The 12,513-nt window shown below is 62.9% G+C and overlaps 1 protein-coding gene across 1 annotated transcript; it reads right to left on the bottom strand.

Annotated features, from left to right (window-relative positions):
- Positions 1-325: 325 nt before the first annotated feature.
- On the bottom strand, positions 326-10,638 carry NELFB (negative elongation factor complex member B). Its single transcript, XM_047093822.1, has 13 exons — positions 10,343-10,638; positions 9,827-9,990; positions 9,507-9,606; positions 8,855-9,085; positions 6,570-6,755; positions 5,826-5,938; positions 5,173-5,275; positions 4,859-4,954; positions 4,493-4,635; positions 4,278-4,384; positions 1,617-1,758; positions 1,395-1,503; positions 326-1,294 (listed from the first exon to the last, which is right to left on the bottom strand). The coding sequence occupies exons 1-13, from the start codon at positions 10,442-10,444 to the stop codon at positions 1,148-1,150; spliced, it is 1,743 nt and encodes a 580-aa protein (XP_046949778.1). The 5' UTR covers positions 10,445-10,638; the 3' UTR covers positions 326-1,147.
- Between the last annotated feature and the right edge of the window lie 1,875 nt (positions 10,639-12,513).

The following is a 12,513-nucleotide window of genomic DNA, read 5'->3' on the forward strand; positions in this document are numbered from 1 at the left end:
GGTGCGTGCGGCCTTGGGCCCCCTACCCACCACGTGGCCTGGCAGTACTCTCGGCCTTCCTGGGGCCAGTGGGGGGGAGGCGGAGGACACTGTCCAGGCCCTCCCCACACCCCACGATCCCAGCATGGGGGGGGGGGTCCTGCCTGAATCTCTGCTTCCGAAGGAAAAAATGGAAAGGGACTACCCCTCAGCATGTGCACCCACAGACGTCTCCCCCCTGCTCCCAGGGGCAGGGCCAAGAAGCAGAAATGTCCTTAAGAAGATAGCTGCCTACTTATACTACGCCCACCCCTCAGGCGTGCCCATGAACAGCGCACCCACTGGATCTACCCAAACACCTTTTATTTACAGAAGTCAAAGTCTCACTGTGCAACAGCCCCTCACTTGGCCAAGTGCGGGTGCGACTGAGTAAGAGGGAGCACACCCCTCCAAGGGTAAACTGAGGCAGCCAGTCGGTGGCCTGGGCTTTCCTCAGCCACACCTGCTACATGGGGCGCTGCTGGCCAGTGGGGGAGCAACTTCCTGCCTGTGGGGCTCTGGGTCAGCCAGCCGGTCCCGGGTGAAACACTCAGACGCTCCTCGGAGGCCAGGTTCGTTCTGCGGATGACCGGACTCAGCACACTGCATGATTCTGCCCGTCTGTGCCAACAAGCCTGGGCCCGCCCCTCCCCCTTGGCTCGGCACGTGTCCCCCTCCCACCCTCGCCCCATGGAAAACAGGTGGCTTTTTCCTAATTCCAACTACTGCCAATCTGCCTCCCCTCCCACAACACGAGGCGGCAACCAGCCAGAAGCTTCCACGGCCTGGAATGAGTTCAAGCGGCCAGGAGGGGCAGAGCAGACCCAGAGCTGTGCTCCACAGAACCAGACGGGGACCCACGAGGAGCCAAAACACGATCCCGTTCCCGTGGACAACACACACCTCCCAGGACCCAGTTCGTGGGGAGGCGGAGGCGCAGAAGGGGGCCCCACGTGCAGGAGGTCCCAGGGTGGGGGGTGCTCCGCTCGGCCAGCCCCAGCCCCCCTAGCGGCCCGCCCGCCCCCAGGAGAGACGGGGTCCCGTGCTTGCAACGGCAGGGGAGCTCCTCCTGGCCGACCACGGCCCCACCGGGGGCCTTGCCCAGTCCCGAGCAGCCCCAGGTGAAGGCTCAGAGCCCAGCCGGAGTAGACACGGCGGGAAGGGGCAACTCCAGGGCCGGAGTCTCCGCGGCCTGGGCCGGGCTGGGCTTCCGGTGCTCCAGCTGTTCCAGCCGCTCACCGAGCTGAGAGTAAAGTTCCTTCACGGCCTCTCCGCTCTGCAGGGGGGAAAGTGCGTGGTTCGGGGCAGCCCCCCCCCCCCCCCGGCCCGCCTGGGGGCAGGGTGGGCGGCACAGGCCCGGGAGGCAGGGCACCCACCTGGCCCGTGGGCTCCAGCGCCTTGCGCAGGGCGTCCAGCCTGGACGGGGCCACCCGGTGGTGCAGGTGGATGAGGAGCCGCAGCACGTGGCGCTGCACGTTCTCCTTCCTGGAAGAGGCCACAGCAGCCGGCGGGTGGGCGGAGCCCAGAACCGACCCCCTCCCCCCTGGCCCCCCCCCCCCCCGCCCCCGCCCGCCCGGAGGCCCGCAGGGTGCAGGCACCTGGGCGAGGCCGTGAGGAGGAAGCCATCGAAGAGGCTCCTGCAGAAGTCCTCCAGGGCAAACTCGTCGGCCAGCAGCGCCAAGTTCCCCATGAGCAGGTGCAGGAAGATGTCCCCAAACGCCAGGTCGCCAAAGGTCTCCACTGCAAACACAGGTGTCAGCCCCGCTCAGCCCGCTGCCCCGGCCCTGGATGGGCCAACAGGGAGGCCGCGGAGCAGCAGCGCCCCCTGAGGACGGGGTGCCCGGTTTTCCTGCAGCCAGAACCGGGGCCCGCACCACAAGGAGGCAGGGGCGGCCAGCCGCCCCCACGGAGGCAGAGAAGCAGGGCTCTGGGGGTGAGGGTCGGGGTGGGGAGGGCACGGGAGCCTGCTGCCCGTGGTTCTGCCCCATGGCCAAGGGACTTTGGACTAAGTGGACTCGAGAAGAGGGAGAAACTGAACAGACTGGAACTAGAAAAGAAACAGGAAAGGGCCACGGCACCGGCCCCCGAGTTCTACCAGACTGCGAGCTACGTGGTTCTAGAAGAAAGACAACAAAAGGAAAGATTTTCATTTTTTGAAGCCACGGACTCCAAAAACTAATTTAATCAAAAAAAATTAAAAAAAAAAAAACAACTAAAATAATCAGCAAAGGTAACTACCAACGTATCTCACTGATGACCAGAGACAGAGTGCACAGCAAACAAGGCCGACGACCCAGCTGGAGGGCAGCAGGTCACGGGGAGGGGGGGGACACACATGGGGACACAAGTGCCACAGCAGCCACTAGAGAAGTGCTGACAGGGAGCTGTGACCATGGCACTATCTGAGCCCCAGGCGCCACTGAATGCCACGGGGAGGCCCGGGCACCATCAGATGCAGCCGGGCTGTGCCCCCACCACATGTGACCAGAGCCCCCGCTGACCTCACGTCCAGGGGCACTTTACAGGACACTCAGGCAAGGGCACGGTCGCCACCCCAGGGAACACTGCCAGCAGAGTCCCTAATGGGAAACAAATGCCCTGGTTCCAACCTTTCCCACAGAACCCTCCAGACAAGGAGAAACACGAAAGGCAGCAAGGGGACACGAAGGTGGAGGGGAGACGCTAGGTGGAGCCCTGACTTGAACTAACCACCCACATCAAATGTCACGTGACAACGAGAGATCCGTGGCCACCGTCGGGCCCTGGACCCAGATGTGACCACAGCACCATTCTTTTGTAGAGACACCTGTCAAGTCCTCCGTGGGTTTACGTCCAGACCATCATCCGGGGGACGAGCGGCGCACACGGACCCCCATGCAGCAGGTGAGAGGCACTGGGCTTCACCACGCTGTGCTCTTTGCTTGTAACGTCATCAAAAACCCCCACGGTAAAAAGCTAAAAAATAAACAGAAAGGAATTTTTAAAACTGACATCTGATCTTTACTAGCACCCGGTAATGACAGAAGAGGACAGCGTACCCATCCTGAGCACAAGGAAAGATCTGAGGCCCAGCGCCCCGGGCAGCAGCGCGTGGCTGGGAGACACCGACGCGGTGTCGGAGGCAGGGAGGGAGGAGCACTCCCTCACCGGATGCTTCTGACGCAGGCAGGACACCCCGCTCCTAGCTGACACCGTTAGGCGCGAGAAAGAAACAAAGGTACTGAAACGAACTGGAACGATGAGACAAACCCAAACGGCACCATTGGAAGTCTCCAGGCTCCAGCCCCTGTGGCCCTGTGACACGTCTACATGTGGACATGCTACCTCATGTGGAAAGAAGCCCTACGACAGGAGACGACACCGCATGACCCAGGTGGGCCCGACAGCATCACAGGGAGGCGGGAGGCAGGGGGCCAGACTCAGAGGGCTGTGCGGGCGGGAGGAGCCGGAGGGTGAACCGCGAGACAAAGTCAGGAGCCAGGATGCAGGCGGCTCCTAGAAGCTGGAGGAGACCAGGAGACAGATTCTCCCCAGAGCCTCCGGAAGGAGCCAGCCTCGCCCACACCTTGCCTGTAGCCCCGGGACACTCGCTTCACCCTTCCGGCCTCCAGAGCGAGAAGAAAATAAGTTCGTGCTGTTCACGTACATGGAAACTAGATACGAAGTAAGATGCACAAATAGCTTCCTTCCTAAAGAAAACACGGGAAACGTAACACGGGCACCACCCTCAGACGCGTCAGTGACCCAGAAATGCACTTGGCCGGGAACGTGCAGGATCCTTATGAAGCAGCCTCAACACCCCAGACGTGAGCCGAGCCAGCAGAGGCCCCTGGGTCTGGGCAAGCATGGGAAGGCCAGGTGCTCCCCAACACCCTTCTCCTTGCCTCCACCTGCAGCTTACTCTTGAAGGGGTCCACTTGGGCCCCACCACGAAGCAACCGGCCCCCTGGCCCCACACGGCCCCACACGGCCCCACCGTCGGCGGTGAGCTCTCCCAATCGTCTGAGGCCTTGAGGGGCTCCACCTCCCTCGCCAGTTAGGAGCAAATCACGGTAGCTTTTCCCCCACAGCCAAAAAGATGCTTTCACACACGGTGACAATGGCGAAGGGTGTCCGTGAAACTACCAAGCTGAGCTGCCCCCACCCCTGCACCAAAACCACCTCCAGAAGACAAAGACGGAGCAGCGCGCCGAGCCAGCCCCTCAGAGCTGGGACAGGGCAGGAGCCCGGGGCCCGGCACGGGGCCTGCCCGCACTCACCCAGCCCCGGCAGCAGGCGCAGGAGCGCGTTCTTGTTCCTCTGCTTGGTGATGTGCAGCACGTAGTACAGCCCCACCTCGCAGGCCATGCGGTGCTCCTGCAGGAACCTGCGCCCGGCAAGGACAGGTCACCCCTGGGCGACGCCCTCCGCACGGCCGTGGGGAGCTGGGGGGCGGGGCGCGCGGCACGCCCTCCCGTGCCCGTGGGGCCCATACTTGGTGAAACTCTCCGGGAGCGTGTTCGGGTACGTAACCGGGGCCTTCTCCTCGGCCGGCAGCTTCTGGTCCACGTTGAAGGTATGGTCGTCGACCACGAAGGACATGAGCATGGGCAGGAACCTGGTGATGAGCTCCACCTCCTACGCCAGAGAAGACCCAGGAGCGGTCGGGCTCAGCCCCACCTTTGTCCTGCCGGGACCCCGCCCCTCGCCCGCCTCCCTGCATCTGCCTTTTTCGACCTCAGCCCGAGGGCCTGTCCCTCCTTCCCGCCTCCCGAGACCCCGCCCTGCTGAGCTCCACAGACCCTGCCCCACAGACCCTCTGGAGGAAGCGGTGGAAACCATCCCACCCCCGTCCCGTTACCATCTTGGGCTCCTTGAAGACCTGGCTGTCAATCATGTCCCATGCCCCCTGGCCCAGCGCCAGCAGCCTGAGCAGCAGCAGGAGATCGGGACTGTCCTGTGGGAAACGAAGGCCTCAGCACGTGCTCACCCAAGGCTCCCCTCCACTGAAATCGCTCGTCGCCTGGCAGGGTCCTTGGGCCGCGGCCAGACGCCTCGGCTTCCCCCGCAGCCCCCACGGCACCCACCGCCCATCGGGAGTGCTGTCATTCGGCCGGCACGGGCCTGGCCACACACCCACCCAGAAGGCAGCGTGCAGCCAGCCGCCGCGCTCACCCTAGGCAGGGTCTCCTGGCCGACCAGCTCCTGCAGGTGCCTGACGGTGCTCAGCGACAGGGTGTTGATGGCAAAGGGGTCACACAGGATCATGGACAGGTCCCTGTGAGGATGAGCACACTGCGTCAACGTGGCGCGGCCACGGGCGGGCTGCCCTGGCCGCTGTCCTGGGGGGAAGGCCCCTCCGCACAGAGCAAGCCCACCCACCCGCCCGCCCTGTGCTTCTTCGGCACAAAAACTTGATGTTCGGAACTTATCCTTAACTTGCTCAAAATACTGAAGGGCTTTAAAAGTTTTTTAAAAAATTAAGGGCCCGTTTTGGTTCTGAGGACCTGCCCCTGATGCCGTAAGCTCACGAGGGCCCCACAGAGATGGTCACAGAGAGAAAGAGCTGCAAAAGAGAGCTCGACAGAGCCGGTCCCGCCAGCGCAGCGGCCCCGGGACGGCGCTGACCACCCACCCCGGTCGCAGTCAGGCCCCGGCTCACCGGAACTCTGATAGCCTCGGCCCCAGCAGCCAGGTCTCAGCCGTGTGCACGAGCGCCAAGGCAGCTCTAAACCACACTGGAAGCAACTGCAGACACGGCCTGCTCATCCGGACACCTGTGGACAGGACCCTGGGGGCTGGGGCACAGGCACAAGGCCGACCCTTACCCTAGGACTTGCTCCTGCCCCTTCTTCACGCCGTCAAGAAACCCCTGCAGCTCTCGGGCTCTCTTGCTGTCCACAAACCGCTCACGAATGCAGGCATCCAGGCACCAGGTGAACTGTGGGGAGGAAGCACAGCCGGGACAGGGTCAGAGACCGCAGCCTCCGGACGGCTCCCGTGGTCACCGCTCAGCTGCAGCCACCACCCCGAGCCTCACGTGATCCGGGCCCGGTACGGCGCAAAGGCACACAGGCCTGAGGTCCCACATCCCCAGCAGGCCAGGTGGTGCTCGGAGCAGGCAGTATTTGTGCTCTGTTCTCAAGGGGGTCTCCCTGGCAGCCCCCACTGCGGGACCCTGATGCCGCACAGCCCCCCGGACCTAACGCTGTCTGGGGCTGCACAGCATCCGTGCGGGAGACAACAGCGGCACAGAAAGCCCCATGCCTGGAGCACACAAGTGGCCCCTGAGGGCTCTGGAGCAGGGGAGGGACAGTGGCCCAGGAAAGACCAGAGAAGGCTACAGCGGGGGAATAAACAGCAGGCGAATACGGCAGACGCGGGGCTGGTGGCTCTGACTCAGGTGCCCCTAAGCCTGGGCGGCAGAGGGGGTGTGGGGGCTGGCACACCGCACGCGGCCGGGTGGGTGGACGGCCAGAGCCCTGAAGGGGAGGAGCCGGAGGGGAGGAGCCGGAGGGAAGGGGGAGGAGCCGGAGGGAAGGGGGTGGGGCGGGCGGGCGGCCGGGCGGCACCTTATGGCAGGGGTCCACGGAGCAGATGTCCCCGACGTCCAGCTCGTGCAGGGACATGAGCAGCTCGGCCCGCAGCGTGCAGTAGTGCACGTTCCGGGTCCGCAGGAAGAGGGTCCGCAGGAACTGCAGCACCATGTCGTACAGCTTCACGTTCTTCCCCACCATCTGCGTCAGCTTCTGCACCACCTGGGGGAGGAGACCCGCGCCTCGGGGTCACGACGGCCGCGGGGGCAGGACCGCCCCAGCCCGACTCTACTCAGTCCTGTGCGGGCGTACCCAGAGTCTCCTCTGTCACAAGACGCCAGCTCTGTGTCAGGTGGTGGCCACCCTGGATCCCACAGACCCTGAGAGCCCATCGGCCTAGGACCCCAGCCTCCAGGGCCGCCCATCAGCTGGCACGGGACACTGGGGCACCGCTGAGAGACGCTGGCCACTGTAGCCCCGCCAGGGCTGCCTTGCTCCCTGCGTCCTCCCGTGTCGAGCACCTGTACCCCTCCCTCGGCAGGGACCACCCGCCTCTGCAGCCCGCACCCCGCGTGGAAGTCTCCAGCAGCCTCCACCAGCGGGAGGGAGCACGGCTCACCACGCGACCGTGAGCAGGAGGCAGGCCTCTTGCTCCGATGGTGGGAAGCAGACAGGACGAGCTGGGGTAAGAGACGCCACAGCGCCCCAAAAGCCACCAGGCTGTACACAGTGCGTGCAGGGGGGAGCAGGGACAGAAGCAGTGAGCGCCCGCCAGGCAACCTCGAGGGCCCCCAGCAAGGCCTCTTCAGCAGGCCTCAGGGACCCTGACGCACAGAGCGGACCCGGAGCACAACCCACATCTCAGCACGCGGGCAGCTCCGGTGTGGACGAGGGCGGACACGTGCCTGCCCTGACCACAGCCCAGGCCCACCTCGCCGCGAACGGGAGGCAAGGCGCAGGCCGCTGGGCACGGAGCCGTGGCCCTAGTGGCCGACCCACACCCTGAGGACCGTGGGCGCCACACACACCTGCTACAACCCCCGCCCCCGCAGTGGTGAAGGCCGCACAGGTGGGAAGGGCCCAGGCCGACAAGAGCAGGAAGAGACCACAGGCAGGAAGTATCACCACAACCACTGGCCGGATTTGGGGAGAAAGCGTTAGGTCAGATCCCACTTCAACCAAACACACAACCCCAGGCGAGAAAGCAAAGAACCAGCAAGACGCCCCCGCACCACTCGACCCGGGCCTGGTGGCCTCCGCCGTTAAGCCATCATGCTGGAGCACGTCAGGCAATTGCAGTGGCCCCCCAACTCACTGGGAAAAGCCAGAGTGTCCGTGGTGGCCTCCGGCCCCCCCGAGCTCACCGCCCCCCGCCGCACACACACTCACCTGCTTGCTCTCGGTTCCAGCCCCATCAGCCTTACCTTCCCACACAGCCAGCCTGCTCCCCTTCAGAGCCTGCGCTCACACCCCAGCCTGGCTCCTCCTCCTCACCCCCAGAACCCAAGCTGCCCGGCTCTGCCTTGCCTGGCTCTGGGACCTCATGCCTCGACCCTCCACTCCTCTGGGTGCCCAGCATGTGACATTTACTGTGGAGCCTCTGCTCCCTTACAAACTGCAAGTGCCCCCAGCAAACAGCCTGACCCCCAGAGTCGCCGAAGGGTGCAGGCACTTCTAGCAGGAAATCAGAACTCAAGAAACATTCGCTTGTCAGAGTGAGGAACGAATCCGACGTAGAAAGAAAAGACGGGCGCCTGGCTGGCTCAGGTGGAAGAGCACGGGACTCTTGATCTTAGAGTTGTGTGTTCGAGCCCCACATTAGGTGCAGGGATAACTGAAAAATAAAATCTTTAGGGGTGCCTGGGTGGCTCAGTCGGTTAAGTGTCCCACTTTGACTCCGGTCATCATCACACTGTTTGCGGGTTCGAGTGCCGTATCGGGCTCTATGCTGACAGCTCAGAGCCTGGAACCTGCTTCGGCTTCACATTCTGTGTCTCCCTCTCTCTCTGCCCCTCCCCCACTCGTGTTCTCTCTCCCTCTCAAAAAAACAAACCAAAACAAAAAAACAAATAAAAATTATTAAAAATAAAACCTTTTAAAAAAAAGAAAATTTCCCAGAGCCAAAGGACAACACGATGAACTTAACCAGAAAGGCCTGCCGACTCACAGAGCACCAAGGACATAAAACCAGAGAGGTCCACGTTAGGCACCACATCACAAAGACCCCCAACCACACGTACAAGCCCACCCCTCCCAGGGGCAGAACGACTGAAATGTGCACGGGGGTGGGAAAGAGGGTGGTCGGGGGCCCCGTGCCCCACCTCGCCCTGGCGCCTCGTCTTTGGGGAAGGGCTGAAGAAGTTGTGCAGGACGGAGAGCTCAGTGCTGAAAAGCGCACTCTCCTTCTCCAGGATGTACTGCTTCAGCAGCGGAGAAACTTCGTCGCCAAACAGCGCCTGGTTGTCCTGCCAGATCTGCCGCTTCACCTCCACGGCACAGGCCCGGTACAGCTCCTTGTCAGCCATCACCAGCTTCAGCTTCTTCTCCGGAACCTACAGGACCATATCGGCCACCTGTGAGCCGCACCTGCGCCCCAGGGACCTCCCTCAAGACGGGTCAGGAGGCCTCAGCTCCCCCAGCAGAAACCACCTCAACCTAGACCCACCAACAGGGGTGCCTGTGACTGGACCCCAGGCCCCAGCAGATGTAAGCAGCCAAGCTGAACACAGACAGTTCTCGCCGAGTCGCCAAGGGTCCCACAACCCAATTCCCACACCAGGCATCAGTCTCCGTGTGGCTTGTCAGAGAAAAGCCAGCACAGAGAACATGCCCCAGGGCTGCTCGGGGTTTGGGCAGGCAGCTCACGCGATCCCCCCAGAGCTAAGGTGCCAGCTTGACGAAGCACGTGCGCGATGTCCCCAAGTAAGGGCTCGTGCAGAGAGCGCCCTGAGCATGTGGGCCCACGGTTTTTACCTTGGGCAAATGTTTCATGACGCACATCACCACTGGCTGCAGGGACGGCATCTTCACCAGAGAAAAGCTCTTTTCTAGAAGATCTTCCAGTTTCTTGTACCTGGAAAGGCTCGTGTGACTAAAGGAGCAGCACAGGACCCAGTCTGAAGCAGCTGTCTGTCCCCAGACAGATGGCAGATAAGGGTATACGTTTCCACAGGCGGGACACTCGAGTAAAGGCCCCCTTTGCGAGCGGGGGTGTGTCGCCAAGGGAACGCTAAGTGCTGCTGACTCCGTTCCAAGGCTGGGAAGGGGCCTGCACATGTCACCTGCCCACCTACCTTTCCTCAGCCTTCCCCTCTGAGGCAATGGCGGACACCCGCTCCAGCAGCTTGTCCCGAAGCTCGTCAAACACCGACTGGTGGAACTCCAGCCGAGGTGTCCCATGCAGGTCCAAGAAAGGCAAGGCCGACTGCAGGGAGGGCAGCAGCACGCCATTCTCTGTCTGAGGAAACAGAGGCCGGGGGGTGGGGGGGTCGATTTTACTTATGGGGGCTGGGCTCATGGGGAGGCGACAACAGAAACTTCGGGTCGCTGCTACACCCGGCCAGCACCCCAGATGCCCTGAGTACCTAAGAAGGCAAGGATGCCTCCCAGCAGCCCTGGTTGCAAACCAGGGTATATATATACACATAACGGCAAACCCCGGTACCCAACCAGATGTCCATCAGCGGGGAACCAGCTCAGGGCACCCGCTTCCTCCATCCGCGGAACGGACATCTGCCCACTTCCCCCGCGCCCCCCGCGCCTCCGGCAGGACTCACGCCCAGATCGCCGGCCTCCCCACCGGGGCCCACCTGGAACTGCTCGATGGCCTTGAGCGGCTCCGTGCAGTTGGTCAGCGTCTCCTTCAGGTCTTCGCCGTTGGCCACGCCCAGGTCCTGCAGCCCCGCGAACATGGCCGAGGCCCCGGCGCCCGCCCGGCTCGGCGCCCCATCCCCGCCGCGCTCCCCTGACGCCGGCGCGGTCGCCGCAGGTCCCCCCGAAGTCCGCTCGCTCGGGCCTCGGGGACCGCCCGAGCTCCGCTCCCCGGCGCCCTCCAGCTCGGCCAGGTCCCGCCCGCAGCGCGGCTCCGCGGGCACCGCAGCCGCCCACTTCCGCCCTGCGAGGCCGGGTCCGCCGACCGACCGGTCCCCGGGAAACACTGCGATCGCCACGCAGAGGTTCCTGGGAGCGGCGTCGCGCCCGGCTCCAAGCTCAGAGGACGTGAGCGGAAGCTGTGCTCGGGCGCGGCGCGGGCTGTCGACGGGAATCCCGCCCACCTGAGCCCCACCCCAACCCCGAGGCACCAGCCCGCCGCTCTTTTGCGGCCGGACCTCGTGGCGTGTGCTGCGTCCGACCTCATCCTCCTCTGGGGGCACAGCGGGGTGCTGCGGGGCACTTGAGGGTGGGGGAACCGGGGAAGGGGGCCGGACACCGGAGAAGGGGTGCTGCCGGCGGGGTTGGCCTGCTTTACGAATTTCAGCACTGACATTTTAACCAAGTATATTTTATGTTTATAACCATGAACAATCCTGCTGTTGACCTCACAGCAGCCTTTTGACTGTGAAAATAGTTTTGCTTCAAGGAAAGGAGCATTCGGCCCCGGAAGCTCCCTGCCTCTGGGCCTCACCAGGTGCTCGACCCTCTCTCTCCCTGGAACTTGGCTCCCTCGTCAAACCGGGACAGGGATGAAGTTCACAGCACAGGGTTGTTGCAAATGCGACTAAAATCTAAGTGTGCCTCCAGAGGTGCCTAACAGAGACCTAGGAAGAGACCTGGGGGCAAAGTGGTGTCATGACCAAGGATGGCTATACTCATCACCATGAGCATCTAACCCCAAGTTCACCCAAGGTGGTGGGCCCTCAGGCTGAGGTGTCCATCCTGACTGCGAATTCAAGTTTCAGCTGTCATGGTGTCCCTTGTCCCTTGCAGCGCAAGAAGCTCACACGAAGTCAGTGGCCACTGCCTGGTCTGCACCCTCCCTCGGCTCCTCCTTGCTAAGTGTGCAAGCCCCTGGACCCAGCGGTCAGCCCTCTGCAGGCTCTCACCTCACCAGTTCACCTCCGTTCATCCGAACAGCCCTGTATCCTCCCAAGCTTGGCCACGCCAAACATCACACCCTCTCCCTTTTTGTGTGCGTTGGCTTCTGAGGTTTATCCTGCTAGTAATTCCCTCACATTGCCCAGCAAACTCTTGATTTTTCTTTCTAATGTTTATTTTTGAGACAGACAGAGCGTGAGCCGGGTAGGGGCAGAGAGAGGGAGACACAGAATCTGAAACAGGCTCCAGGCTCTGAGTTGTCAGCACAGAGCCCGATGTGGGGCTCGAACCCATGAACCCGCAGGATCATGACCTGAGATGAAGTCGGACGCCCAACCGACTGAGCCACCCAGGTGCCCCTTGATCATCTTTAAAAGTCAATTCCTCTACTGCTTCCTCCAGGAAGCCCTCCCTCCTCAGCCCAGCTACAGGGGATTGCTCCATCCTTCCCGCTAGTCCCACTTCTGACTTTGAGCACTAGGGGTTGCCAGTGGTGCAGCAGCAAGCAGAGCCCCCTGAGCCAAGTTCCCAAGACCAGGGCGCTCACAGCTCTGTCTCTGTTGCCTGCTGCCTGAGCTGGTCAGCCCAGGGCCCTAGGACGGCCATCTGCAGTCCCACTGCTCCGATTCCCAGGGGTGCTGGCACTCAAGCCCTAGAAGAGGTCACAGGTGGGCCGCATTCAGACCCCCTGGGCCTTGGCCCCCCTGCAGAATGGGGCGATGTCCACACCACAGGAGCAGCTGTTGCAGTGCCTTTTTGAAGGGGTCAAGCTCTGGCCCAGGACTTGGGTGGCATAGGGGGGGAATCCCTGGAGGAATTGGTGCAGTCACCACCAGCTGCAGTGAGGCCCTCGGAGGGAGGCACTCTTGGCGACAAGCCCTGGGTAGAAGGGCAGGTTGCTGCCGTGGGCAAGCGCAGGGCCCTAACCAGTGAAGGCCCAGGAAGT

The sequence above is a fragment of the Lynx rufus genome, unplaced genomic scaffold (assembly GCF_022079265.1).
Source record: "Lynx rufus isolate CCGP_SWC_20201006 ecotype Redwood Valley unplaced genomic scaffold, mLynRuf1.p SCAF_36, whole genome shotgun sequence".
NCBI classification, from domain to species: Eukaryota; Metazoa; Chordata; class Mammalia; order Carnivora; family Felidae; genus Lynx; species Lynx rufus.

Coding starts and splice junctions, on each gene's coding strand:
- NELFB (XM_047093822.1), bottom strand. CDS start 10,444: ATGTTCGCGGGGCTGCAGGACCTGGGCGTGGCCAACGGCGAAGACCTG. Junction 5,276..5,825: donor GGGCAGGAGCAAGTCCTAGG/GTAAGGGTCGGC, acceptor TCATCCTCACAG/GGACCTGTCCATGATCCTGT. Junction 4,955..5,172: donor GCCAGGAGACCCTGCCTAGG/GTGAGCGCGGCG, acceptor CGTTTCCCACAG/GACAGTCCCGATCTCCTGCT.